Consider the following 25,709-nt stretch of genomic DNA (forward strand, 5'->3'; position numbering starts at 1 on the left):
CAAAAAAATATGTATTAGAAACAACAAAAAGTCCATAAATAATAACTTATTTTCATTAAATGAACGTGAACGTGTACATTATGATTAGATAAAACTGATATGGCTCAAACTCTGTCTATATCCTTTTTTAACAAAATAAAACTAATAATGGCAGATGCAGTACTTGATCTATTTTTTCACACTATGGCGAATCATTTCAAGAAGCTGGTTGGCGTAAGAAGAATGTAATCAGACAAACGCCTGATTATCTTCTCCATACCCATCTGGATAAAAGTGAATCGCTTACTCATACTTATTGAACAAAAAAGCTTCAAATGAGAGAGAAGGAAGAAGGAGGAAGAAGAAGAGAGGGAATAGAGAAGCATGATGGGGAGGAAAATGAATTTGATTATTGTATCAGTGTTAAAAGAGAAAGAGAGAGAAGGACGAGGGAGGAAGAACGAAGGAAGAGAGAGGAAGGATGGAGGAAGAAGCAATAATTTTCATTTGGCAGTTGGTTGGTTATGGGAGGGACAAATTAGTCATTTCACTAAAAAATATAATTATAAATGAGGCCTTTAGGCCTTCAAAATAATTTCAAAATTTATTAGACGTTATTTGTAAAATTCTTTTTTTTTAGGGCCCTTAATGCCATTCCTCCAAAAATATATATCATTCACGTCTAATTGTTTCAATAAACAAAAGCTATGAATTATTGCTCCCACTAATCTTATTTATAAGACATTTTTAATCAAAACACACAGATAAAGAAATGTGATTAAAATTAATTAAGTGTCTTATTTTTTCAAATTTTTTTATAGAACCCAAGTTACCTTTAATTAAAATTATTAATTTTCCTATTAAATCTTAAAGTGAAACATGCCACCTAAATAAATCAATTGGATATGTGAGCATTTTTGAAAATAACTCATTGATGTTCCATCAATTTTTATAGAGTAGTCTTTTATGTTTAAGACGAAACAAAATTTTTAAAAGGTGGATTATATTAACGACCAGAAGGAGCGTGTGTAAAAGGAAAAAAAACAATATAAATAAAATAATTATTAAAACTATGAAAGGCATGGTATTCATAAATATTTAATAATATTATTGCTTAGCTCGTCTTAATTTCTGGTAAAAACAATACTCTCTCCATTCTTAAATGCAGGGGCTAGATAGTTATGGGATTTATTTTGGTCTTAAATGCAATATCTCAATTTACTTCAATATTTATAACCCTTCTAAACTATCCCTATTAATTGTACATATGAAAGTAGTTTCTATCAACAGGAGTACTTCCAATGAAAATTATTAAAAGGTATATTTTAGAAAAATCAATTTACATTTTTTTTACAAATAATCAATTCAATAAATTTTTAATTTCTTCGATATCTAAATTTAGTTACCCACCTACTTTTGAGACTAGAGGGAGTAACCAAGTTAGATTTGAAGAACTTATGAGTTATAAGGATCCGGGTAATTTAGTTTTGTATATGCCAATGTATTATGCCCGCTCTACTGAAGTTGTACGTAAATATACAATACAATGCTCACTCTACTTAAGATACATGGAGGGAAACTGGGAAGCAATTGATCGATGTAACCAATATCTAATCGGATGCGAAATCAAAGAAAAGAAATGAAAGATTTAAATTGGTATGGGATGTGTTGTCCATATATGAACATAGACACAGCGAAGTGACAGGTGATATATATAATTGAGATGAGGGGGGAGCATGTATATGTACGTAAGTTATAATTTTGTGGTACAGCCTCTGCATTATTCATTGATGAATGAAGGTGAATCAAGATTCACATATTACATACTCTGTCAGTCCCTCCATTCCAGGCAAATGATGAATTTTGTTATTTTAAAATATAAAATAATTTAATAAAAAAATTAATAATTAATAATATTTTTTTAATATTACTCATCAAGTAAAAAAATATTTGAAACAATTATAAATTTAAAATTATATTAAATAAAAAATATTTTTAAAAGTTTACAATTATATTTTAAAAAATAAATTTATAAAATACTATAATTGAATTGCATTGATATATATATATATATTCCCTCTGTTTAAATATGTAAGATATTTTTAATTTTTTAAAATGTAACTATTATCTTTTTTTTAAAAGTATTTTTTTAATAATGACTTTATATTTATTATAAAATATTTAATAAAAATAAATATAAAAAATATAATTAATTTAAAATAATTAATTAGTTTATTAATGAGTGAGATTTATTTATATTTTTAAATGAGAAGGATATATATATATATATATATATAAACCTTATTTTAAATAGTTTTATAATTCAAATGAAGAAATATTGTAGAATAAGACGCAGGGAATTGTACGTCGTGGAATTCGCAGGCAACATTAATCACGTGCACAACTGGCCAAGGTCTACCTCTCTAGCCGCCCTCCATCTTATCAATTGTATATATATATATTTTTTTTTTTTTTTTACCCCAACTTCATTTTTTCCAATTTTACATATTTGCTTATTTTAACCTGAACATAAAATATTGATTGATTTTTTTTAACTTATAACGATGCATGTGTTTATTAATATGTTCCTATGCATTTTGTTGCTAAATTAAATATCATTACATTTTTTTTAATAAAATTCAACCAATAAGCCGAAACATTGTTAACTAGCAAACTTGCAAAAATGAATGAACTTTTACGGTTGGGGTGGCCAATAAGGAGGACACAGGTGCCTCCCAATCAATCAATCAATCATTTCATTGACTGTTCCTTTTGTTTTGATATTTACCTATCCATTTGCTTCTGGAAACACACTTTTTTAAAACGGTGATATTGTGAATAAAAACATACACGCTTATTTTATCACCTCTATTTAGATTATCTCTGTTCAATATTTATATTCAATGTTTATATGGAGACATTTATCTAGTTATTGATCATGATGTAACCCAGCAAGTTGTTTGTACATGTATTTTGCATCTAACTCAAAGCTCGAACCCTCAAACCTTGTTAAATTTCATGCATTTAGATATTCGTTTAAATGATTCTGAATTTGATTTGGTGCCAAGTACAATAAACAATACTTGCTTTTGATCATCAAATGCTGAGAAGGATGGATTATAAAATTGCCATTTCAGCATTCGCTTATTGGGCCAGGAGGCCCAATTCCACCTTTGTGTATTATGTGGGCCCGGAGTAGCCCAACGAACCAAAGCTTCGTAGAACGGAAGATGCAGCACCTTTCGGCTTTCTTAGTACCATTAGCTGCTCCGATTGTTTAGGTTTAGGGCATTGTACCTCCTCCAACCAAATTAGGTTCCTTTTACGGCAAAGCCACGTTAATTAGGTTATCTCCATTTATTCTCTTCGCTCCTCAACCTACTTTATTGAAATGTATTAGTTTCTTAGGATAAGATAGGATTTTGTGATCATCTTTCTCAATCTAACTTCGATGTCGATTTTTTTAAAGATTTGGCATACATGACATGCCTAATTGTCCTGTTATACCTATACAATTGTTTAATCAGAATATATATTAAATTCAGAAGCCAAGTCAATCTTGAATTAGCAAAATATAAGTCAATCGTTAACTAGTGATGAGTCAAAATCAATGGTAACAACTCAGCACCTAAAGCTTGGCATCAAGACAGAGAATTCGAGTACTTCATTTTTTTCAATTTTTTTTGGGTGATATTACCTTAAAATTTTGACAGAACTAAGGTTCAAACATATATAATATGCAGTAAGCAAGACCAGGAGATACATTTTTGTTATACTCCTAATCTGGACAGGAGCAGCCATCATGGAGGATGTAGTTGGCTTTACTAACTAGGTGGTTCAAACGGGGGGTTTCCAATGAAAAATGAAAGCCTATCTCTGCATAGGTGCTTTGATTTAAGCTAATCTGATAATTCAACAAGAAGGATTAGGTTGTCTAAATCCCAAGTCAGTTTTACGCCATCAGTTTGTGCTTCTTGTCTGTTCTACCGAGGCAGCAGCTTTGACTTTCATTCCATTGTTCTTACAAGAATGCTAAAATCTTCATGATCTTAGTTCATATCCATCAAAGCATCTGACCCAAACTTCTTGTATAATGCTTCTACGGCAGACTCAATGCGTGACTGGTCCTGTAATAACACCAGGGAAGCTAGCATCATATCAAGAATGGTCACTTCTATTTCTGGAGCAGGATTTGGAATGTGAAGGTTTCACCATACCTTTCCTGTGAAACTTACTACCAGAGATCCATATCTGGATTTGCGATGACAACCTGTATATTGAAAAGAAAATATACAATAGGAAAGAAGTAAATGCTGTGTTCTGTTACTGCTAAAACTTACCATAGTTTACAGATTTCATACCAATGTAGAGATCAGGATATTCAAGACAAAGCTTTGTCAGAGGTTGAGCAATGTCCACCTGAAGTTTACATGTCCCAATAATAGAAAGAGATCAGCCCATACTGTAAAAAAGAGAAACTTACAGGAACATAACCATAGGATATCAATGTCACAATAATTATCAAAATAAGTTGCATGATAATATTCGAATTCAAAAGGCTCACAACAACTACCGTCTATCGTGTACTTCTGATAGTATTCTCTTACTGCGAGCACGCGCTTAAAACCATCCGTATTACTTTTAAGATCAACTTTTGATATGTGAGGGCGGGGGCGTGAAATTATGCCAGATTAATAATTATAGATGTTAAATAACTAAAGGTAGCAAACAAATACATCTGAAAGGTTTGTTGTCACGTTCTTTGACATGTAGGCTTCGGGCAATGCAAACAGGTCAGAAGACTTTGTCAACTCAATCAAACAGTCCCACTCCTCTTCCAGCTCCAAAGCATTCGTTGCACAAAGAACTACTACATTTTGACATTTTATCTGCAGGAAACACATTAAAACTATGAAACCTTCAATCACACAATATGGATACAGATGTTAGTGCAAAGAAGTTTGTTTTAATACAAATAAAACCAATTTCTGTCAGTTGCTCCCCAGAATAGGCAATCATTCTTCTGGTTATTATGATATTTTTTTGATTTTGGGATTTTCAGTTACGAGTTCCAAGGACCATACCAAGGGCATGGATAACTTGTCATGATGCAACAATTTGGTGATGCCTTCAGGCAATTGAACCATCTGAAAGGGGGAAACCAAAATATATGAATGCAAAAATGCAATGTCAATTCAAACATATTTTAGCTAAACACAATATAACCAACTTTTCTACATTCAATTACCATATTCCAGTCACCAGTGCATTGATCACCAATAATATGCCTAAAACAGTCTCCAAAACTTTCATCAGGAGCCTACATTAAAAGCAAATGGCCAACCATTTCAATGATAGCGTTAATAAACTACAGGAACAAATAACTATACAAGTCCATATGCACGACTTAGCCAAGCCAGCTGAAGCTTGAGCACCACTCTAGGAAGTCAGGCTACTTAAGAAGCAATATCATAAGGGGCTAGATACAAGCATATCCAGGGAACCATCATAATATCCTTGAGTGAGGAATAAAACAATTGAATGAAGCTACGCACCATACGAACACCAAAAGCCTTCGCTAAACCTGCTAAAGTAACATCCGAATGCAGTGGACCTACACCTCCGCATATAATAACCTACAATAAGCAAGTCAGATCTGTAGACCAAACTACATTTCTTCAAATAAATTTCATGAGAAAAACACAGAATTTGTAAATGTCTACCATATCACAAGTAGACTTCTGCCGTTCAACTTCTTCAGCAACAGAATCTATCTGATGCAAAGGGAAGAAATGAACAATCTTTATGTCAGTTTAAATATGTGGCCTAAGCCCAATAAATATATGACTAGTTATCTACATGTTGATTGCAATAATTTCAAAATGCAGATATCTTCAAATCAGACTATTCAGCACTCTTTGACCCAAAAAAAAAAAGACTACTCAACACTCACACAGGTAGGACCTGAGCAGATATATAACTCACATTATTGTGAACAACTGCAACTCCTGGCACAGACCAACCAACAGAATGCAACTTCCTACACAAAGAAGGTCCCAACTGATCCTCAGCAATACCATACCTGAGCTATGAACAGAGAAAAGAAAACACAGAACTTCATTAAAAAATTAACAAGGATAATGGAAAACTAAATAATGCAACAATTTTAAATGCCGATTTCATCTTATCATTGCTCCCATCATTTTATTATAGTTATTGACCTTCACATTGTTCACATATTACAAGTTTTATATTTTAAAAAATATCATTCATTAACAATGACAAGTTTTATCCCACTAAGCAAGATCGGCTATATAGATTGCATAACGTCATTGTGCTCTATCTAATAGTAGAGCTAGGACCCAAGAGCAGTGGGGGCAGCATAGACATTTTTTTAAAAAAATTATAAATAATTATTAGTATTATAAAAAATTAAATATATAAATATTTAATATTTAATATTAAATTACTTATTTTATGATTATTTAAATGACTATTTTATATTAAAAATTCAAAATATTAATCATGATAATCCTACAGTCCTCATCCTTTTCTTTTCTGGTACCAGACATGTTATATCATATTTTTGTCATAAACAAGAATTACATTTAATTAACTACAAACCATTGAAAATATCACAAATTCATCGTCATATTCAAACAAATGCATGTAAAAATTTAAAATGTAATATAATATATTAAAATTTAAATAAATGTTTCTTAAAAAGAATATAACAATTAAATGAAACAAAAAATATCAGAAATAAAATTATAGAAAATGGTTTCACTGTCACTCGGGAAAAAATCTACATTTGGTTTGACTTTGTCTCTCCTCACATCTCTAAATCCTAGTTTTTGCTTTCTCTCAAAGCCAAGCTTGTTTGGTAGTTCTGGACTTAAAAAAAAAAAACAAAAAGGCTTGCTGGGTAGCTGGTAATAATTGATATATTAAAAGAATTTTGAAAAAAAAATTAAAAGACCAATATAAAAAAAATAGTAAAAATCTCTCACTTTCTTCCTCCTCTCTCTAATCCTTCTTCCTAAAACAGCCCCTCCCCCTCTCACATATGCACCCCCTATTCTTATTCTTCTTTAGAAATAATAATCCGAAATAACAAAAGTGTGAAATTAATAATCTCCAATACTGATAGACAAATTCAATAATCCACTTAAATGAATTGCTTCTTCTCTCAGCTCCATTCTCAATGTTCCCTTTCTCTTTCTCTCTTTGTGCTTCATCCCCATCTTTGATTGGCTTCAAATTCAAAAGTTAATTAGGGGCATCATATGAAGTATCCATCTATTTACATGGCATTTCAGAAAATTGAGGGGGACATCTGCCCACCCTCAATTACACATAAGTCCGCCATTGGCTTTATTATCAACCAAACTTTTAAAAATATTGTTAACCAAGAGATCTCATTCAACAACTTCCATAAATATATCTTTGGTCTTCTTCTTTCTCTCTTTATAGGGCTCAAGATTATCTGTTACATTATCCTCACTAGTGACTCTCATGACCTTCTTTGTACATGTCCAAATTATCTCAAATGATTTTCTACAATTTTTCCTCAATAGATGCCACACTTTTTCTTGTATATAGCCATATTAAGATAACTAGCAGCATTAAATAACATTACCCAAAGAAAGCATACAAGTTCCTAGAAGATCCAGTATCTTATTTGATATATAATTCATCTAATATCAACAAGGTACTTACAGAATCTCATCTCCCACAACAATTATTGATGCTGTGAGTAAGCTAGTTTTATGCAAGTCCAAGCTATTCAAGCCATTGCCATTAGCAGGAAGTCGTCTCCAAGTAGATGAGTTTTTAGCCCTCCCTGCCCTCTCTAGTCTTCCATCAGACAGCATATATGCGTGTTTGAATTCATTGGAAGAATTGCCAATGCTTAATAATGCATTGGGAACTGTGTCATATATGCTACCAATTGAAGTATAACTGTACAAGTAAAGAAATGGTCACCCAATAAAATTCCCAAAACACACACAAACAATAACATGAAATGTATGATGGTCTGGTTATTAAATTTTGCACCAAAGATCTATAGAATCAGAATCATAGCCTGAGAAGAAGCAAGGTTACTTTTTCTTTTTTCTTTTTTAAAAAAAGATGATAAAATTGCATGTGGCTGTCTTTTGAATGTTTACACCAGTTGTCATCTCAGGCAGCTAATGTGGGGCAAAGATTGCAATAAAAATATGAAAGCAAAAGCATGCCAATGCATTGAACCCAAACGTAAGGTCCATCATAGTAGAGTATTACCCTTGATCATAAAGACAGCAATATTGCACATTGCAAGTTAGAAGGAAGGCCCACACATCTCTGCCATAGAAATACAAGAAGGTTAAGACTATTAAATTTGTCCTAAAATGAAACCACATGAAGCAACTTACAACATCACAATCCAAGACCAAGAGCATTAGCATAATGATGAAAAGAGAAAAGGCAGCAAATATTTCTAACTTCTAAGAGAGAGCATTGGAATTTTAACCTGAAAGTAATAGTAAGAAAGCATAACATGGCCCATTTACTTAGTTACGCTATAAGTTGTGAACAGTTGTCAGATATTTAGGGGGACAAGAAGTTAAAGATTCAACAGCAGCAGCAACAATTTTAATCTTCAAAATATTTTACAGAAAGAAGCACACAGTTAATTATAATAGGTTTTCTGGTGTGTGTATGAGAGGGAGGGAGGACATCAGTATCGAGTTTGTTATAATATCAGCCCACCCTTCATCTTTTACCTGAACTTTTCCTGTTAGTATAAGAAAGAACATAACCAAATTTGTGACTTATCATTATGCCATAACATTATACATCTAGAAAGACAATTTATACCATGAATAAGCTTAACCTAGATATTGCTACATCTTTCTTCTAAATATGAGTTTCTATACACAAGAAGGGGAAAAGGGATGCTTAAAAAACTATTTAATATTGTGTATGAGAAGGTTTCCTTATTAATGTTACTTACAACTGACATGACAAATAACAACCGAGCTTTCTTCCTACTACTACAATTTTTGAGAAACTAAGCATCTTGCTCAAGAACTTTGTTATGACAGCCTCTCCCATCGAAATTTAATATTAATGTGAAGGGTTATTGAACGATTTAACAATCAATGTATCAGTTAAAAGAGAAATATATTTCTAGGGATCTTTAAAGACTGTTACTATTGTTCATCTATCCAGGTGAAAGTTATACAGAAAGAAAGTAGCATTAGAGTAGAACACAACTAACGACTTGATTGATAGGAAGTGCTTAGTAGAAACAGCATATAAGAAAAGCCAATACCTGTATGACCAATCTAAAATGGGATTCACCCTCATAAAAGGCGGCCACCCAGGTGAACTAGGCGAGAATTGTTCTTGACCTATCTGCAAGGTTGGGACGATCATGTATAAATATGACAACTAAATTTCCAATTTTATATAGAAACGATAAGTTTTGGACAAATATCAAGATAGAGTATAGGATATTTAGTTAAAAAAAAGGCAAAAGTCATTTTAGGATTGGAAAACAAGGATACCGCAGTAGGATCACCGATACGGACTCCAAGAAAAATAGCTCGAATCGGCTTGTTTTTTAACAAATCCTCCAAACCAGACTTAAGATCTAAGCGAATATTGTCCATTGGCAAACCATAGCTGCTCAAACATACTAGTTAGTGCTGCAATCTTCAGCAGAGACCAAGCCCCAAACTTTAATACAAGAATAATTTTAATGGGGAAAATTGAGCGAGCCCATTTTACAGACGCAAATACATTTGCAGTTTAAATTCAATACTATGAAGGTTCAAGAAACTTTGCTCACGTGGCAGCTGTGTCATAGGTAAACGAGTTGATTTCTGGAAATGTAGAAGGAGTCTCAAAATATATTGTTCGAATTGGAAAACCTTTTAGACTTCCATTAGGACTATTTTGTCCCCCTTTATGCAAGAAATAGCTAGCTCTGAGTAGGTGCAACAAAACCTACATATCAGGGTTCAATGTCGCTGTCAATGAGACCAAATATACAAACAGATGCTTAAAGATTACACAAATTTAAACTCACTGTTGAATCCTTGCCACCATTGAAGCTAAAGGCGATCTCCTCTATTCTGTAAGCAATATATTTAGTGCAAACCAACATCAGCTAGCTTACATATTTCGATATGTTATGAATTGTTCCTTATAATATTTTCTTTTCTTCCCCTTCACCCCTCCCCTTCTATTCCTCTTTCTCTCTTTCCTTACAACAAGGGAAATCAATTGTGATAAGATCAATGGTTGTCAGAATCCAAAAACTAATTACTAACATAAAATCAAAACGAGACATTTGCATTTATACTATAATATAGGCAGGAATTAATGGCTGCAAAATACGTCAAAAGAGGGGATGGGGGAGAACTATACTCATTGCTATACTCTTGCAGTCAGTTTTAATCATTCAATAAGCAGTTGCCCAACAGGAAACTAAGCTAATTGTTGAACTGGCAAGTTTTGACATGGATTAGCTATCCATTAACATCGGAGGCCTACTCATTTGACTAGTTTTAGAACAACTATGAAAGGTATTTAATATGCTTTAAATCTTTCAATCTGTGCTAAGCAACGAAAACGAGGAAAACAATTAATTCCCAGTAGATAAAATTACAACCCAGTCCAGAAAAACAAGAATGGAAGATAACAACCAATCTAGCACAAATCACACATAGCAGCATAATCCCATGAGATGAAATAACGAAAAGCTTACGAGTACAAAGAAAAAGCTCTCTGAATAACGTAGATAGAGTTATTGTATTTGGTGCGAAGCCTTCCATCGTCACACTCCCTGATTGCTTTATCGATCTCCATTTACCCTGGTAAACGAACATGTGAACAGATTGGTTGCCCGGGGAGGGGAGCAAAAGCAAATTGGATTACTGAGGTAGCATATCGTAGCCGTTTCATTTTCATGTAAAGCAAACCTGGGTTTTTCTTTGAAATAAAAAAAAAACAAAATAAAAATTACTTTCCCAGCCAATGAATGATGAAGAATTGAGAATAGGCTTGTATTGTGGGCAAGCAGAGAATCGCACTGGACTTGTAAAGTGAACTGCTTTCTATGCCAAGTGATGACCGAGATATTTGGAATGGTTGCGGTTTTGTTGCCTTCTCTTCTTGTTGTACCTGTTTTCTGTTTTCCTCAAAACAGAGGAATGGTGAAGAGATATGGGGGAAGTGAGGAATGGGCATGTACTTTATGTGAATGGCACAGGTTGGTTATCTCCATGTATCAGGAAAACGGAATGAAATATTGGAAATGAAAAATGACCCCTTTAATGCTTTTGCTTTTTGCGTTGTCCGGTGTCTCGTTCAGCTGCTAAAACCGGGAAACCAAACTTACGAACCGGATCCGGAGGGTCGTATCCGAGTGTGATGTGGAATTGGATGACGCATTCTTAACGAACCAAACTTCTTGCGGACACGAAAGCATCATGAGAAAGAAAGGAAGCAAGAGGCAAAATCACGTCAAATAACGACATGTAATGTTTTTTTTCAAAAAATGCAAAATATTCTTTTATGTTTTTCAAAAAATCAGTTTGTGTAAAATAATAAGTCTCCCTTAAATCCTAGGTTATATTTTTCTCTTGTATACATATAGGAAAATGAGGAGTCTATTTACATAATCAACTAATTAACCAGAACTTTCCCTGATATTTTGTAAGGTTCCGTCTTCTTCCAAGGGAAGAAAGTGGATTGAGCCCCACAAAAAGACGGGGAAAGTTAGTGGATGGTACGGAAGGAATACGATCTTCCAATCGTAAAATTCTAAACTAACCCAGGAAAAAGAAAGAAAGAAAGAAAATAATGCCGTATTAAATTTTGACACAGTTACTTCCACGGTTTTTATAGGGAAAATGGCAATTAAAAATTTCATAAGAATGTTAATGACAATTACAGGTTCTGAATTATTAAAATTTCAATAACAAATCATACTTCTTACTTGTAATAAATTACCTTTTGTTAATTAGTGAGTTCTTAATTAACACTATAAAGATTTTCAATTATTTTTTGTTAATTTCTCAAGTAATAGCAAAAAGCACAAGTGATTGGCTAGTGATTCACAGCTGACTCTCGTAAATTTTTAGCTAATATTACAAATAATTTTAAGTATATTTAGTAGATTTTTTAAATAATTTATCTATATATTGATAGTAAAAAAAATCAGAAATGATCGGCTTGTAATTCACAACTGATTCTCATAAAATCCGAACTAATATTACAAATAATCTCATATATATTTATTTAATTTTTCAAGTGGTTTATTTGTATATTGACAACAAAAAATTAAAATTTATAATTGATTCTCGTAAATTCTTAACTGACAATATAAATAATCCCAAGCATATTTTATAAATTTCTCAACTCACTATTTGCATTTTTAATTATAAGTAATGAACATGATCTATTATTAAAATTTTAATAATGGGAAAATGACAAGTAAGGACCTCATAAAAACATTAACATCAAGTTAGAATCTCTTCACAACTAAAGTTTCCAAATTCATAACTCTTTCTCCCATGTTTTAATACTAAAATCTTTAAAAAAAACCTTAATTTGGCATTAATCTTCTTACGAGTAAGGCTTACTTGTTACCTCCCTTTAATAATTCAATGTCTACAATTATCATTAACATTCTTATGAAATTTTTAATTGTCATTTTTCCTTTTTTTCATGGCCCAAATTAATTATCATTCACCCGTAAATATCCTAAATTTTACGTCCAATATGAAATGCTATTACAATAAAATAAAATCTACTGGTCATAATTAATGTTTTAGAAAATCAATATATCACTAAAATCTCACTCTAGACCCTACAATCAATCAATCCTTTAAGAGTTTTTGAAAAACTCTTGCAATCAATCCCGACTTTCGCTAGCTAAATCTGGATCCGTTGCTTATCAGTAGAGGGAGCAATCAAACCTAACTAAATCCGGTGTTTCTTTTCGAATATATTTTCTTTAGTCAAATCTGCCTCCTTGCTCTACTGACTTCTACCGAGATAGATAATGAGTTAATGTTTTAGAAAATCAATATATCACTAAAATCTATTTCACCAAAATACCTCTTATGAACAATTGTAGCTTGGTTTTGAGCTTCATGACTCACATTTTGGCCATGCTTAATTTTCATAGCTCAACTTGAAAGGGATTGGGTGGACATTTTATTTAAATAAAAACCCATCTAAAAATATTCAAATTTAAAAATAAATATGAAATTTGGTGGTGTGCCAAATATCAGGGACAAATTTCAAAATTTAAATTTCAAAGCAATTTTTAAAATATATATTTCGTAAACCTGATGATGCTACCTTCTTTTACTCTCCCAAAAAAAAATCATAGCAATGTTACGACTGTCTTTTTATTTTAGTGACAATTACATTGAAGTGCCACATAAAAAAATTAATTATTGTAAGGTCCATTGACAACTAAACTAAATTACATTGACAACAGTTATCAATGGACCTTACAGTAATCAATTCTCTTATGTGGGACCTAACTATAATTCTCCCTTTATTTTATCCTCTGTTCTATCGTCTTTTTCCTTTCATCTCTCTCTCTCTCTTTCTCTCTCTTTCATTTCTTAGTATCATTTGCTCAAAGCATCACCTCTCCCCCATTATCTCCTTCAGGAGACGCTTTTTCATTCTTTTTTTTCTTGTAGCTCTATTTCTCCAATCAAATGAAGAAAGGTGTAATTGCATGGGGTGGGAGTGGTGGTTAGAGATGCTCACCTTTTAATTGTGACCTTTAAATTTCATTCTAGTAAGTATCTTGTGAGGCCTCTCTTATTAATTTACAATTAACTCAAAAATTAAAGTAATCATAGGGTTAACTCAATTGGATTACTAACTTTGTAAAATTTTATCAATAAGATCCTAAGTTATCAAAATTTTAAAACACTATAATATCATTTCATAAACAAAAATTAGCATAATATATACATGCAGAAGCATTGAATTCCAAAAAGTTATAAACATTTGCATTTAAAGTGACAAAACAATACTAGTGCAAAAAAACAAAAGGTGCATTGCAGCATGTGAGTGATATGCTAAGGCACATTTCTCTTTATACCATGTGCCATGGCTCATTACACATAATGGCAACTTCTATTGTTATCATTTGGCAGTAAGAGGAGCTAAATTTTGATGCGCTCTATTTCTCCGTCTGACATCTAATTAAGTATAAAAAGCTTTTTCCATCTTTAGCTAATGACAGTATGACATTAATTTCATATTCAAATTATTTATTAATTAAAAGTTAGACACCTATTTTTAAACTCACTCCTTTTTCAATTAAATCACAATTTTGGTGTTTAATTTTCAATCCAAGTGTCAAAAGCCTAAATTTAACCCTAAACCACACTCAATAAACCTAAGAACACCTGTGTAATACATTATGACATACATATAGCACATTAATTACATCTTCAATACTCAACTTCTTACTTACAAAAATAGAATGGGGACCTTAATTTCATTCATCATCTCATCATTCATCATTAATAATATATTTTGCTTGTTTTTCATTTGCATTAGTATTTTAACCCTTTCTAGATTTCACATTTTAATACATATACAACTTAAAGCTTAAAATACACAACTTAATTTAATAATCATATAGTGTAAGTAAGTAAAATATAAAATCTCCTTATTGGCAATATCATAAATAGTTATACACATAGTTTTCAACATAAATAAGGCATTCAAATTTAGGATGAATATCCTAAGTCTTAGGTTGTTTCCCTCGATCTTACACTGATAAACTAGTTCTTGTAATATTGAAGAGAGAAAAAGAAAGATAAATACAATCACTCAGTAATCAAGATACATCTAATCTATACCAATACATATCAATTAATCAAAATGCAAGTGGCCTAACATTCTCGTAATTATATCAATGGTCAATTACAAATCTCATTTTCACATTTTTTTGCAAGTTAATCACATAATTTCACATGATTACATCACAAGAGTTACGATACAAACAACCATGTGTCTTTAATAACAGTATGCATGCTCTTTTATATCTTCCTCATGCCTCCGATATGAAATCATGAGCTATTACACGATGGGTTCATCCATGTGGTAAGATTATCTTAACCTTTCATGTATGAGAAGCTACCTAACCAAGGTTACTTAACTCATTTATAGTTCACGATTTTTTCCAAATCTTACACTATGATGTGTCATTCTTTTTAAACTAATTTTCTCATCGAACAAGTAAATACTATATTAGGTTCAAGTCCTTTGATAAACTATGAGATAGTTTCTTATTAAACAAGTGAGACAATAAATATAAACATATCCAAGCAAGTCATCAAACTCTGCACGGCAGCCTTACCACATGAATTTTAACACACTACTCCCCTTCTTAGATGAACTCTTGCCTTACATAATCATACAATGCACTAGTGCAACATATCATAATACATAAATGTATCCACCATATAATCATGCTTAACATTATCATCATACTCATATCATGTACAATCATCATATTATTCGCATCACAAGGGATCATTGAACTCTATCACAATTTATCATAGAACTCTCCTTTGTCATATGTTCACACGTTATTATATCATCATGGAACTCAATTTAATAATTCTCTTTCATTACTCATAGCACATACACATATATTCATGTATATAAATATATATCATTTCACACTTGCAAATTTTTCACAAAAACAATTATTTATTGTATCACCATAATTGACCCATAACACATGCCACACTTGCATTGAATGATTTCACATATTTCAAAATAGTTTATAGAACTAGATATAACTAATTAACATATAAAAGTATAAGAAATATTTTCCTTGATTACTTCAAACTTTTAAAAAATCAAAGGTTTATCTCTTAAATACACACTCTCAAATCTTTAGAAAGCTTAAATGGTGCCAGTATACAATTTAATCTACAATTTAAACATACCAAAAATCATCATTGTCATGATTTCAACAATTTTCACTCCTCAACTCAGCACTTTAAAACTCTTAAAATTATAACTTCTTCACTTTTTGACATGCATATTAAGTTCATTAACCCCCATTAGGTCATAATAACTTCATTAAACTCCCAACTAACTATTAATGGCATTACACTTCTCCATCCACTATATTTATTTTGGATTTTCGGATGTTAATGGTTCCCAACCAATGAAAACACATTTATTGCTCCTTCTAGAATTTAAATACCTTAAACAACTTACGTTGACTTTATTTAAGTTGATGGCTTTAGATCCGTAGCCACATAAATTTGAGAATTAACTTTTCTAGTAAACCGTAACTTTTAAACTCAAGAAAAAAATGGAAGAAGAAGGAAGATTAATGCTTGGGAAACTCACTTCTAGCGATCATAATCTTCAAAATATTTCAAATGCCTCAAGATTACAAACCTTAGTAGAGCTCTTTGGGTGTTCTTTCACTTTTCACTCAACTCCCTCTCTATTTCCTTATGTTTTTTGAGTTGATTCACACCTAATAAGTCAGTATTTTTAGCCATGTGCCATGGTGCATGCTCCTTATGCTGTGACATGAGGCGCAAGGGTCTCTTCTCTCATGAACTCGAGCTACGTATTGCGGCACACACTCTTTGCATTGCGGCATGTGGCACAGAGGGCTTCTTTCTCTAAAAACTTCTTCCTCATTTTTTCTTCCCTTTTAAAGGTCAACTAGGCAGCGCATTATCATTTCAAGCTCAATTTTAAGGCTGTAACCATAACCTAATAGGCCTGTTAATCCTTTTAAACATCTTACAATACTAATTTACCCAATTACCCTCAATTACTAACTTAAACTCATTTAACTTGGTAAATTTAGGATTAAAATTTTTTAGATGTTACATATCTCTTTTAAACTTGTTGTCTCTATCTCCTTTTCACAATATTATTAACAAAGAGAAGATAATTTGTCCATGGTTAGAGAGGCAAAGCCATTGATTCGATAAGTGTCAATAAGGAAGAGAATTTTTAAAATTGAAGAACAAAATTAATTCACAATTGAGTTTATAAGCATTTGTGACCCCCTGTATAGTTGAGGGATAATAATAACCATTAACCCTCCTTATAATATTGAGTTTTTAAACACAATCAATTGCTTTGACTTACCTCTGCATAAGGTATGCTTGAAGGTTGGAATACTTGTAATGTTGTTGTGCAATATAGAATAAGCCTCAAGTTTATCCATTTATGTGATGGTACCGGACTATGTACCACTTGTGTTGGAACAAGTGTTATAGAAGGCATTCCTTTGAATTGTTCAAAGCAAATTAAAAAATTGTCAATTCATATAACGGATATGAATCTTTTGAAGAGTGATGTCCTTTTCATGTGTAATGAAGACAATTCCTTATTATTGTTTCATTTGCGGTAATGCTTGATAATAATCAAGGTCAATCAATACACAATGCTAGATTGTATTCACTAAAGCTTGTCTTCACATGTGATCAGTTATATGTGGCATTGTCAAGGTTTAAGAGCATGGAAAGACTAAAGATTCTTTTGCTTGATGGGACTTTGATTTCAACCAATGTTGTTTATAGAAAGATATTTAGGAATTTGATGTAATTGATATAATGAAGTTGTATTTTTCATTGGCTAATCTTGCCATCAATGCCATCTCAGAATAGATTTGAATTAAATGTCATTGTTTATCCAACCAATCATTGACAGGCTTTTTCATCACGTCTAGGATTTAATATAACAAATAATTGGCATAATTGGTTAAATAAGTTTTTTTAGAAATGTAACAAAATTAATTAGACACATTTAAATGAATTATATTCACCCAATAATATTGACATCTAATTATTCAATGCCTCCTTACATCATATGGGGCAATAAAGGCTAGTTTATATAGAAAAGACAAGAGGAGAATAATTTTGCGATTGATTTTTTGAATAGAACTGTAGAAGTTGCCAACTTCAAACCATGGTTATTAATGCTAAAAACCAAAATTGTTATTACCGAGAAATTGTTTGTTCTGGTGTTATCATGAGAAATGAAATGGTGATTTTGCAAGTAAACTTATTGTTCCCTTGAAACTGATACATATCATCACACCAAGCAGTTATTCGGCAGGCTTTCTTTACAATCTTTCTTCTTCTTTTTTTTGGGGGGGGGCGGTGGGTGGTTGTCCCAGTCTCGTTATATTGGATTTCTTTTTTATTATTTGACCATTTATCATATTATCATGCCTTGATTATGCAAGATATTGAACCTTGGAGAGATGGGAAAATTTCAGTAGGAATTATTAAGGGTTTGTTTAGTTTTATTCTCATTTTTTATTTTTAAAAACTATATTGTAAAATAATTTTTAAAAATTGTTGTTCAAAACAAAAGTAAAATGAAAATTCATTTCATTACATTAATTTGAAAACAATTATAAAGGTAAAAAAAGGTCAATAGTAATAGTTGTCATGAATAATGATGATGGCTTATGATGAATAGATAGTGGTTGACCACAACTAAAGATAATTTACAATAATCAAATATAATATGTTTTAAAAATAAAAAAACAACAATAAGTTTTTTTGTTTTTTTAAAAAATAAGAACAGTTTTGAAAATATTTAAATTTAAAACACTTATACAAACAATTTTTTTTTATTTTTGAAGACAAAAGATAATTTTTAAAAACAGAAAACAAACAGTTCTAACACATTTTTTTTTATTTTTGTTCTCTCATATTTATTTAATACGCGAAACAAACTTGAACACCCAAAGCAAAGCATTTTCAATCCGTCCTGGAGCCTGAAAAATACTGAATTATTTTTCCCTGATTAAATAAAAAAAATCATGGTGCGGCAAGCAATGCATATTACCTGAAATTGTTGAAACAAATCTCTCGTAAAAGCGAACAAGCGTAAAACCTTCTAGCCCTACAAAATTTCCATCTCCAATGACAGCATTTACAAGCACCAAAATAATAATATACATTAATGTGCTATACAAAACAGAAATGCAATATGCACTAACCATGCATGTGCAATAAATTTTGTCCCCTTCACTTTGTTACATTGAAAAAATGTGCCCACAAATATGCAGAATTGGTGTACAAACTATGGGCAATAAATATTTTAGTCATTAATCTTAGCATATTTGGATTTGAAATTTTAGATAATTAAAGTAAGATATTACTTTTTCCGATATAAATTTTTTATAACTTTCAACAAACATTATATTTCTGTGACAATATAATTTAATTGCTCAACATATATTCCCTTTATTATTTCCTTTTTCACTTTTTTTATAGACTTTCTTATTTTATTTTTTGAAAAATATAATCATTGGTTCTTATAATTTACTTTTAATCCTTATAATTTTTCTCAAAACATGGACTAAAAACATTGAAATTATAAAAATCTGGACAATAAGCATCACTCAATCTTATTGAAATTATAGAAATTGAAAACACTATAAAAAACTATGAGGATTAAAAGAAAACTAGATAAAATTACAAGAATTAATGATTATATTTTCTCTCTTTTTTGTGAATTATATACTTCCTTCCTCCCCTTTTTTTTTTCTTGGGATAAATGTACTTTCTTCCCTTCATTTGCTAATTGCCACTGGTTCTCGCATGTCCGGTGTCAAGATACAGAGGCCAATGGGGACAAAGGAGCAACTTCTAGACCAATATTATTAGCCCAATTCTCCATGTCTTTGTGACTGCTCTTTGTTAGAGACTCCGAGGCTTAGCCCAATACTCAAAGCCCAAAACATCACCCATGTCATTATACAAAAATAAAGGACTATTTAAAACTATTTTTATTTTATTATTTTAAAAATTAATATTTTGTAAAATATATTTTAAAAATAAAAAATTATAAAAATAGGTGCTTTTATCATTTTTTTAATTTTTAGAATAATAATCTCAAAATACTTAAAAGTTGTTTTTATTTTTCTGTTCTCCAAAATAATATTTTAATTTTTTATTCTTTAAAATATTTTTTAAAAATACATTGTCATACAGATTTTTTTATTCTCTTATTTTGAAGAACAAAAAACTATTTTTAAAATAGGTTTTATTAAGTTTTTCATTGGACTGATCAGTATGCAATCTTGAGAGACTCTGACAGGTTATGCTGATTAAAATATAGTAACTTGTTTGGATGCTATTAATATAATAAAAACACTATAAAAAATACGCAAAATTTTACAATTTTATATTTGACATTAAAAAACAGTATACATAGAGTTTCATCTGACATAAAAAAAAATTATACATTTTTTAAACCGGAAATAATTTATCGATTTCTCTCCTTATTTTTTTAAGATTTGTTACGACATAAATAAGAATTAAGCCCATCATATAAAATATAATCTAAAATTAAACAGCACATTTCCTGCATTGTTAAATAATAATGATAATATTAAACCAAAAAAATAATGATGATGATGATATTAAACGGTGGAGAACGCACGAGCCTGAGTGTCGGAGCACTTTGGGGAAGCAAAAAGCCACGTCTTCACGTGACAACCATTTAGATTTTTTTTTTTTTGAATGAAAAACTGAATAGCTATTAAAAAAACAAAATCAGAAAGATAACAAACTTACAAAACAAAGCAAAAGTCACATTTCATCATTTTATAAGCTAACAGAGAATATAACTTGGGACGTCTTTAGAAGCGAATATCCATCTTGTTAACTTCATTACAGCTCATATAGCATCACACTGCAATTGATGCCGAACCAAATTTGGGCAGCTTGCTTCGCTTTCAAACTGCTATAATCAGTAAAGATCGGAGCAGCAAATGAAGGAAAATGATAACTTGATTCTTTCAAGTCACTCATGGGGCCAAGATTATGCTATCATAGTCTGGCCTATAGAGTAGCAGCCTTTGCGGGTGATTTTAGAGGGGGTAAAAAGTTACCACACACCATCATCGACATCATCAGAAGCCAATGCAAGCAATTCAAGGCACCTGTGAGCATTTTGATTTGTCGGCTAAGGTGGTCCCATTCCTATTAACCCCACCCAATCCCATCACTCTCACAGTCTTCTTCTGAGTGACCGACAAAATAGTTCGCATTCCAATCCATATAATTTTAGTTCAACAAAAGAAGCTATTGCCTTTTGTTTTCTGAAAATTCAGGGAACCTAAGTCCCTGTTAAGCATATTTCTCTGACCAAATTTATTATTTATTGTCTTCACTTATTTTATGTTGTTTACATATTGCTAGTGACTCTTGCTTGTCTGGTCATTATTTCTACAATGTGTCAATCTGATAGTTGTGGCAAATGATCTGTGGCTGTCGATCCTGAGGTTAGCTTCTGTGAAATCATGTCTTCAGGTTCATGTATTTCTATCTAGATTGGATATTGGATTCGCAGGACAGTGGCCCATGTTATTAAATACTTGAAAGATGTTCTGACCAGTGACCACCGAACCAAATATGCTGCTCACAAAATTGGTTGCATCTGAATGTGCAGAAATTCTCCAAAATTGGTCATGATCTTCCATACAGTTTACGACATTTCTATTGTTAAAGAAAATTGTGTGACTTATAATAGCACTTGTTTTAAGCGTTTGTCTCCAGAGAGCATAATTGAGAGCACTCACTCAAGGTTAAATAATGATTGTCCTCAATTTCCTTTGCTCCCCCAAACCCCATACAACTTTTTGTACTGTAAGTAATAAATATTTGAAGTAGCTAGCAAGAAAACTAGACAAGAAATATATCATTAAGGATCAGATCCTCCATCACCAATGGCGAATTGCTTTAGTTAGGTCGCAGAAGAACTGTGTCTGCTCGCTAATCACAGTGCAGTAAACAAATTAAATTACAGTTTAGTTAATAATATGATTGGAAAGAATCCTGTAAGTGGCAATGATTAGTGAGTTAGACACAGCATTGCAATATCAATTGGTGATATTATTAATGTAGTTGAGTGAGGAGATGAGCAGCAAATAGGGTAGACATAAATGATATGAATGTATTTAATCACAGAATCTACTATCCTCCAGGATAGAAATCTTTTGGACACCTTTCACTTTTTGTTTCCCACAGCCCTAGACGGAGCATTTCTCTTGTGTCTGTGTTTTGGATATAAGGTGCCGATGACTCATATGTGATTGGTTGCTATCAACATATACTCTTTTGGTGATTAATCTAACATTTATTTTTGTGGTCATAAAAAGTCAGTCGTGTGCATGAATTTCTTCTGAATTTCTGATATTTGGTATGATATCCCTAAATGGGCAATTCTGCGTGGCAATCAATCATGCTAGTGCAGCTGTAACCAAATCATGCATTGGGTCCAAAATGGATAGCTCCTGACCCACTCCATCCATGATGTTCACAGGTTCAAAACACCAATACTCACTTTGATTCATGAGAATTGACTCAATCAGAACTTCACCCACATTTCTATCTATTTTAATAAGCCTTTTTTTTTTTTATGTGTATATTTATTGAAACTGGCATCTACCTATTCACTGCATGGTAATTGTCACTGACGCCATGAAAGGGAGATATGGAATGGTGAGAAGTGCAAAACATAAGGGGCTGATCCAGCTGTTGCTTTCAGAGCCCAGATCTAAGTGAATTCACTGAGGGTGGAGGGGTTTCAGGAACAAGTCTAGAGTTCTTGTGGGAATTTAAAGCCATGCAAAACGACATACAGGGGCACATTTAAGACACCCCATCAGCCCCTTATGCTTCTGCATCCTAACATCACTTTCTAGCTTTCCAACTAGACTAACAGGATCTCTGTCATAATAGTTTGAAGGAAAGCAGTTGCAATGGGTAAAAGAAAATTATAAAATAAATGCATTAGCTTCCCCTTGTTTGTCATTTATGATCTACTATGAATTTTTGGTATATTTACTTCCCTAAGTCATCCTAAATTTCACCGTTAGTTCTCTTGGAGGGACCCACAGACTTATTTATATCAAACTGTACTGCCACTCTCTTCTTCCATAAAATCCAGACCTGAGAAGCCTCTGCCATTTTTACTATCTAACCCTGCATTTATGCACAGCAGATTCAGTCTGCTTTCTGTTTACTCTGTAGGTTGCTCGCCCTTTCTTCTATCTTTATGGCTCTCCTTCTCTTTATTATTTTAATCTTTATGATCCCTTCAAGCAATGCCTATGGGCCGCCACCTTCACCTGGCTACTGGCCAAGCTCCCAATTCAGGTCTATGAGCTTTTACAAAGGATTTAGAAGCCTCTGGGGTCCTCAGCACCAAAGACTACAAAAAAATGAATTAAGAATATGGCTTGATAGAACCTCAGGTTTGATTTGTTTCTCATCATTTTATATCTTGAATCTTCATCTTTCATTTGAAAAAAAAAAAAAAAAACAATCCGCTTCTTATATATCTTTTCCTGCAAACAGGCAGTGGCTTCAAGTCTATTCGCCCATTCCGTTCTGGTTACTTTGGTGCTTCCATTAAGCTCCAACCTGGCTATACTGCAGGCGTTATAACATCCCTTTATGTAAGATATGACCAAAGTATTTGACAGAAGAATAACATATTCATACTTAGTCAAAGTTGGGTATTTAACTAATTGTTTGCGTTTGATCAATGGCAGCTTTCAAACAATGAAGCACATCCGGGCTTCCATGATGAGGTGGACATTGAGTTTCTGGGGACAACATTTGGAAAGCCTTATACTTTGCAGACCAATGTTTATATAAGAGGAAGTGGGGATCGTAAGATTATAGGCAGGGAGATGAAATTCCATCTCTGGTTTGATCCTACCAAAGATTTTCATCACTATGCTATACTATGGAGTCCCAAGGAAATAATGTAAGTCACTGAACAACTTCACAGGATGTGTGCGAGTTTAATTTGTGTGTGTGATTATTAAATGCATAAATTCCCTGTCATAGCGTAAACGAGTAGGGCACAGAGCATTTGTTTTCTCATGAATAGATAGGATTAAAATAAGTAGAATCAACAGTCGAGGCATCAATAACTGAGTATTTTGGATGAAAAGGAAAGGATTTCATTTTCTCTGAAATTAAGGAAGAAACCGAAAGGGATTTGAAAGGTTTTAAAATAATCAAGATCACACAAGGATAGCAGAGAAAATTGTAGGCAGAGAAGTGTGACTGTGGGGCAAACAAAATCTTACAACACTTTAACCCAGTGAAAAGTCAAGAGTAACAGTAATATAGTGACATGATGTGTTCTTTGTTGGCCACTCTGGTTATTGATTAACTTACTATATAAAAGCAGCAAGCAATTACAGACAAAAACACCCTCAACTTTTTAATTAAATGAATATATCCCCCAGATTCTTTGTGGATGATGTGCCCATAAGGAGGTACCCGAGGAAGAGTGCGGCAACTTTTCCAGTGAGGCCAATGTGGCTTTATGGTTCAATATGGGACGCTTCATCATGGGCAACAGAAGATGGCAAGTACAAAGCTGATTACAGATACCAGCCTTTTGTTGCAAGGTACACCAAATTTAAGGCTAGTGGCTGCTCAGCCTATGCCCCAGCCAGGTGCCACCCTGTCTCCGCCTCGCCGTATCGCGCCGGTGGCCTTACAAGACAACAATGCCAGGCCATGAGATGGGTGCAGAGATACCACATGGTTTACAATTATTGCCAGGATCCCAAAAGAGACCACAGTCTAACCCCAGAATGCTGGCGTTCTTACTGATATTGGGATGCTTTATTAATATTACCCCTCAGATCAAACACTGTTCATCTGTGAGACTCTGACTTGCTGTGTTTCCACCTTTCACAAAGTTTCTTTTTTTCTTTATTGTGTGGTGTCTTAAATTGGCCCCCATTCTTGACAACGACGTTGATGCAAGTGTCCGGAGTAGAGCGTTCAAGGCTCCCGAGACAACTAAATTTGGAAGATCATGTCGGTGTTTGGTTTTTGCTTAACATTTGTTGATTCTGGTGAAAAAGAAATGGAAGAGAGGAATAAGATCAATGTCAAATAACAAGCAAGGAATTCTGCGGTATTGGGTGGATCGTGGCATTGGAGAGAGTGTAAAATATAATAGGCACGCTCTTCACTGTATGATGGTACTGTTATTTAAATGTTGACTACGAGATTTTGTGTTGGGCATGTTCTGCTCTGATCCAAGACTCATGCAATGAATCTTCAGTTATTAATATGAGAGTCCCATTTTTCATTGTCCTATGTGTGTGGAAGTGAAATTACCCTTTCAACACTAAAGTATCGTTCACTTTTTAATGTTTCACCTAAACTATTTTTTTTAAAAAAAAATCAAAACAAAGAAACGGTAATGTCACCAAGCGTTTTATATTGCAAAAAACCTATGATAATAAAGGTTAATAGAGCCTGGTTCCAAGTGAAGCAAACGCAGCTCTTGTAGCTGTTAAATAACGAGAAAATCCTAATTTCAACATCTGATCAATGGAGGGCAGTGCCTTCCCAGTGTGATCGAATCTATCAACAATGCTATGAGTTTTAGTTTGGTCCCAAGATTTTACTCCTCCATTGTTCTCTTTCTAAGAATAAAGCCCAAAAAAAAAAAAATACGGAGAGAGATTCCTCATTTCCATAGCAAAAAAAAAAAAAAGACAATGGTGTGCATCTGATTCTCACATTTAACTTGAACCAAAAATTATAGGAGGAGTTGAAGGCCAAAAAGAGAAAAAGTACAGGAGTAGCCTGGATTTCAACTCAACTACATCAGAGTTATGCATACAAAATTCAGCAGATAGAGAAGAA

General features: G+C 32.5%; 2 protein-coding genes across 8 annotated transcripts; one reads left to right on the forward strand and one right to left on the reverse strand.

Moving 5' to 3' along the window:
• Positions 1–3,642: 3,642 nt before the first annotated feature.
• Positions 3,643–11,371, reverse strand: LOC129316772 (uncharacterized). Of its 7 annotated transcripts, none has more exons than XM_054961161.1 (17): positions 11,064–11,366; positions 10,739–10,844; positions 10,058–10,103; positions 9,818–9,975; positions 9,534–9,651; positions 9,299–9,381; positions 8,266–8,325; positions 7,699–7,941; positions 5,965–6,061; positions 5,703–5,753; positions 5,535–5,615; positions 5,228–5,299; positions 5,064–5,126; positions 4,716–4,868; positions 4,341–4,398; positions 4,197–4,249; positions 3,643–4,106 (listed from the first exon to the last, which is right to left on the reverse strand). In XM_054961161.1, exons 2-17 carry the CDS (start codon positions 10,837–10,839, stop codon positions 4,029–4,031), a joined length of 1,515 nt encoding a protein of 504 aa, XP_054817136.1. In that variant the 5' UTR covers positions 10,840–10,844; positions 11,064–11,366; the 3' UTR covers positions 3,643–4,028. The 7 variants fall into 7 exon arrangements, with proteins under 7 accessions (XP_054817136.1, XP_054817130.1, XP_054817127.1 ...); XM_054961155.1 differs by having other exon boundaries at positions 10,997–11,366; XM_054961152.1 differs by having other exon boundaries at positions 10,739–11,366.
• Positions 11,372–21,118: 9,747 nt separating this feature from the next.
• LOC129309469 (probable xyloglucan endotransglucosylase/hydrolase protein 32) lies at positions 21,119–25,152 on the forward strand. The gene is made up of 4 exons (XM_054951061.1): positions 21,119–23,278; positions 23,382–23,482; positions 23,579–23,796; positions 24,287–25,152. Exons 1-4 carry the CDS (start codon positions 23,080–23,082, stop codon positions 24,657–24,659), a joined length of 891 nt encoding a protein of 296 aa, XP_054807036.1. The 5' UTR covers positions 21,119–23,079; the 3' UTR covers positions 24,660–25,152.
• Positions 25,153–25,709: the final 557 nt, after the last annotated feature.

Source organism: Prosopis cineraria, unplaced genomic scaffold, assembly GCF_029017545.1.
Source record: "Prosopis cineraria cultivar Desert tree isolate PC_DT_omini unplaced genomic scaffold, ASM2901754v1 PC1, whole genome shotgun sequence".
NCBI lineage: Eukaryota > Viridiplantae > Streptophyta > Magnoliopsida > Fabales > Fabaceae > Prosopis > Prosopis cineraria.

Excerpts from the sequence above, each read along its gene's own strand:
- LOC129309469 (XM_054951061.1), top strand. The coding sequence starts at position 23,080 with ATGGCTCTCCTTCTCTTTATTATTTTAATCTTTATGATCCCTTCAAGC. Across the intron at positions 23,483-23,578 it reads GCGTTATAACATCCCTTTAT|CTTTCAAACAATGAAGCACA; the intron begins GTAAGATATGAC and ends GATCAATGGCAG. Across the intron at positions 23,797-24,286 it reads TGGAGTCCCAAGGAAATAAT|ATTCTTTGTGGATGATGTGC; the intron begins GTAAGTCACTGA and ends TATATCCCCCAG.
- LOC129316772 (XM_054961161.1), bottom strand. The coding sequence starts at position 10,839 with ATGGAGATCGATAAAGCAATCAGGGAGTGTGACGATGGAAGGCTTCGC. Across the intron at positions 5,754-5,964 it reads TTGCAGTTGTTCACAATAAT|ATAGATTCTGTTGCTGAAGA; the intron begins GTGAGTTATATA and ends CCTTTGCATCAG. Across the intron at positions 4,399-4,715 it reads TGACAACAAACCTTTCAGAT|GTGGACATTGCTCAACCTCT; the intron begins GTATTTGTTTGC and ends TGTAAACTTCAG.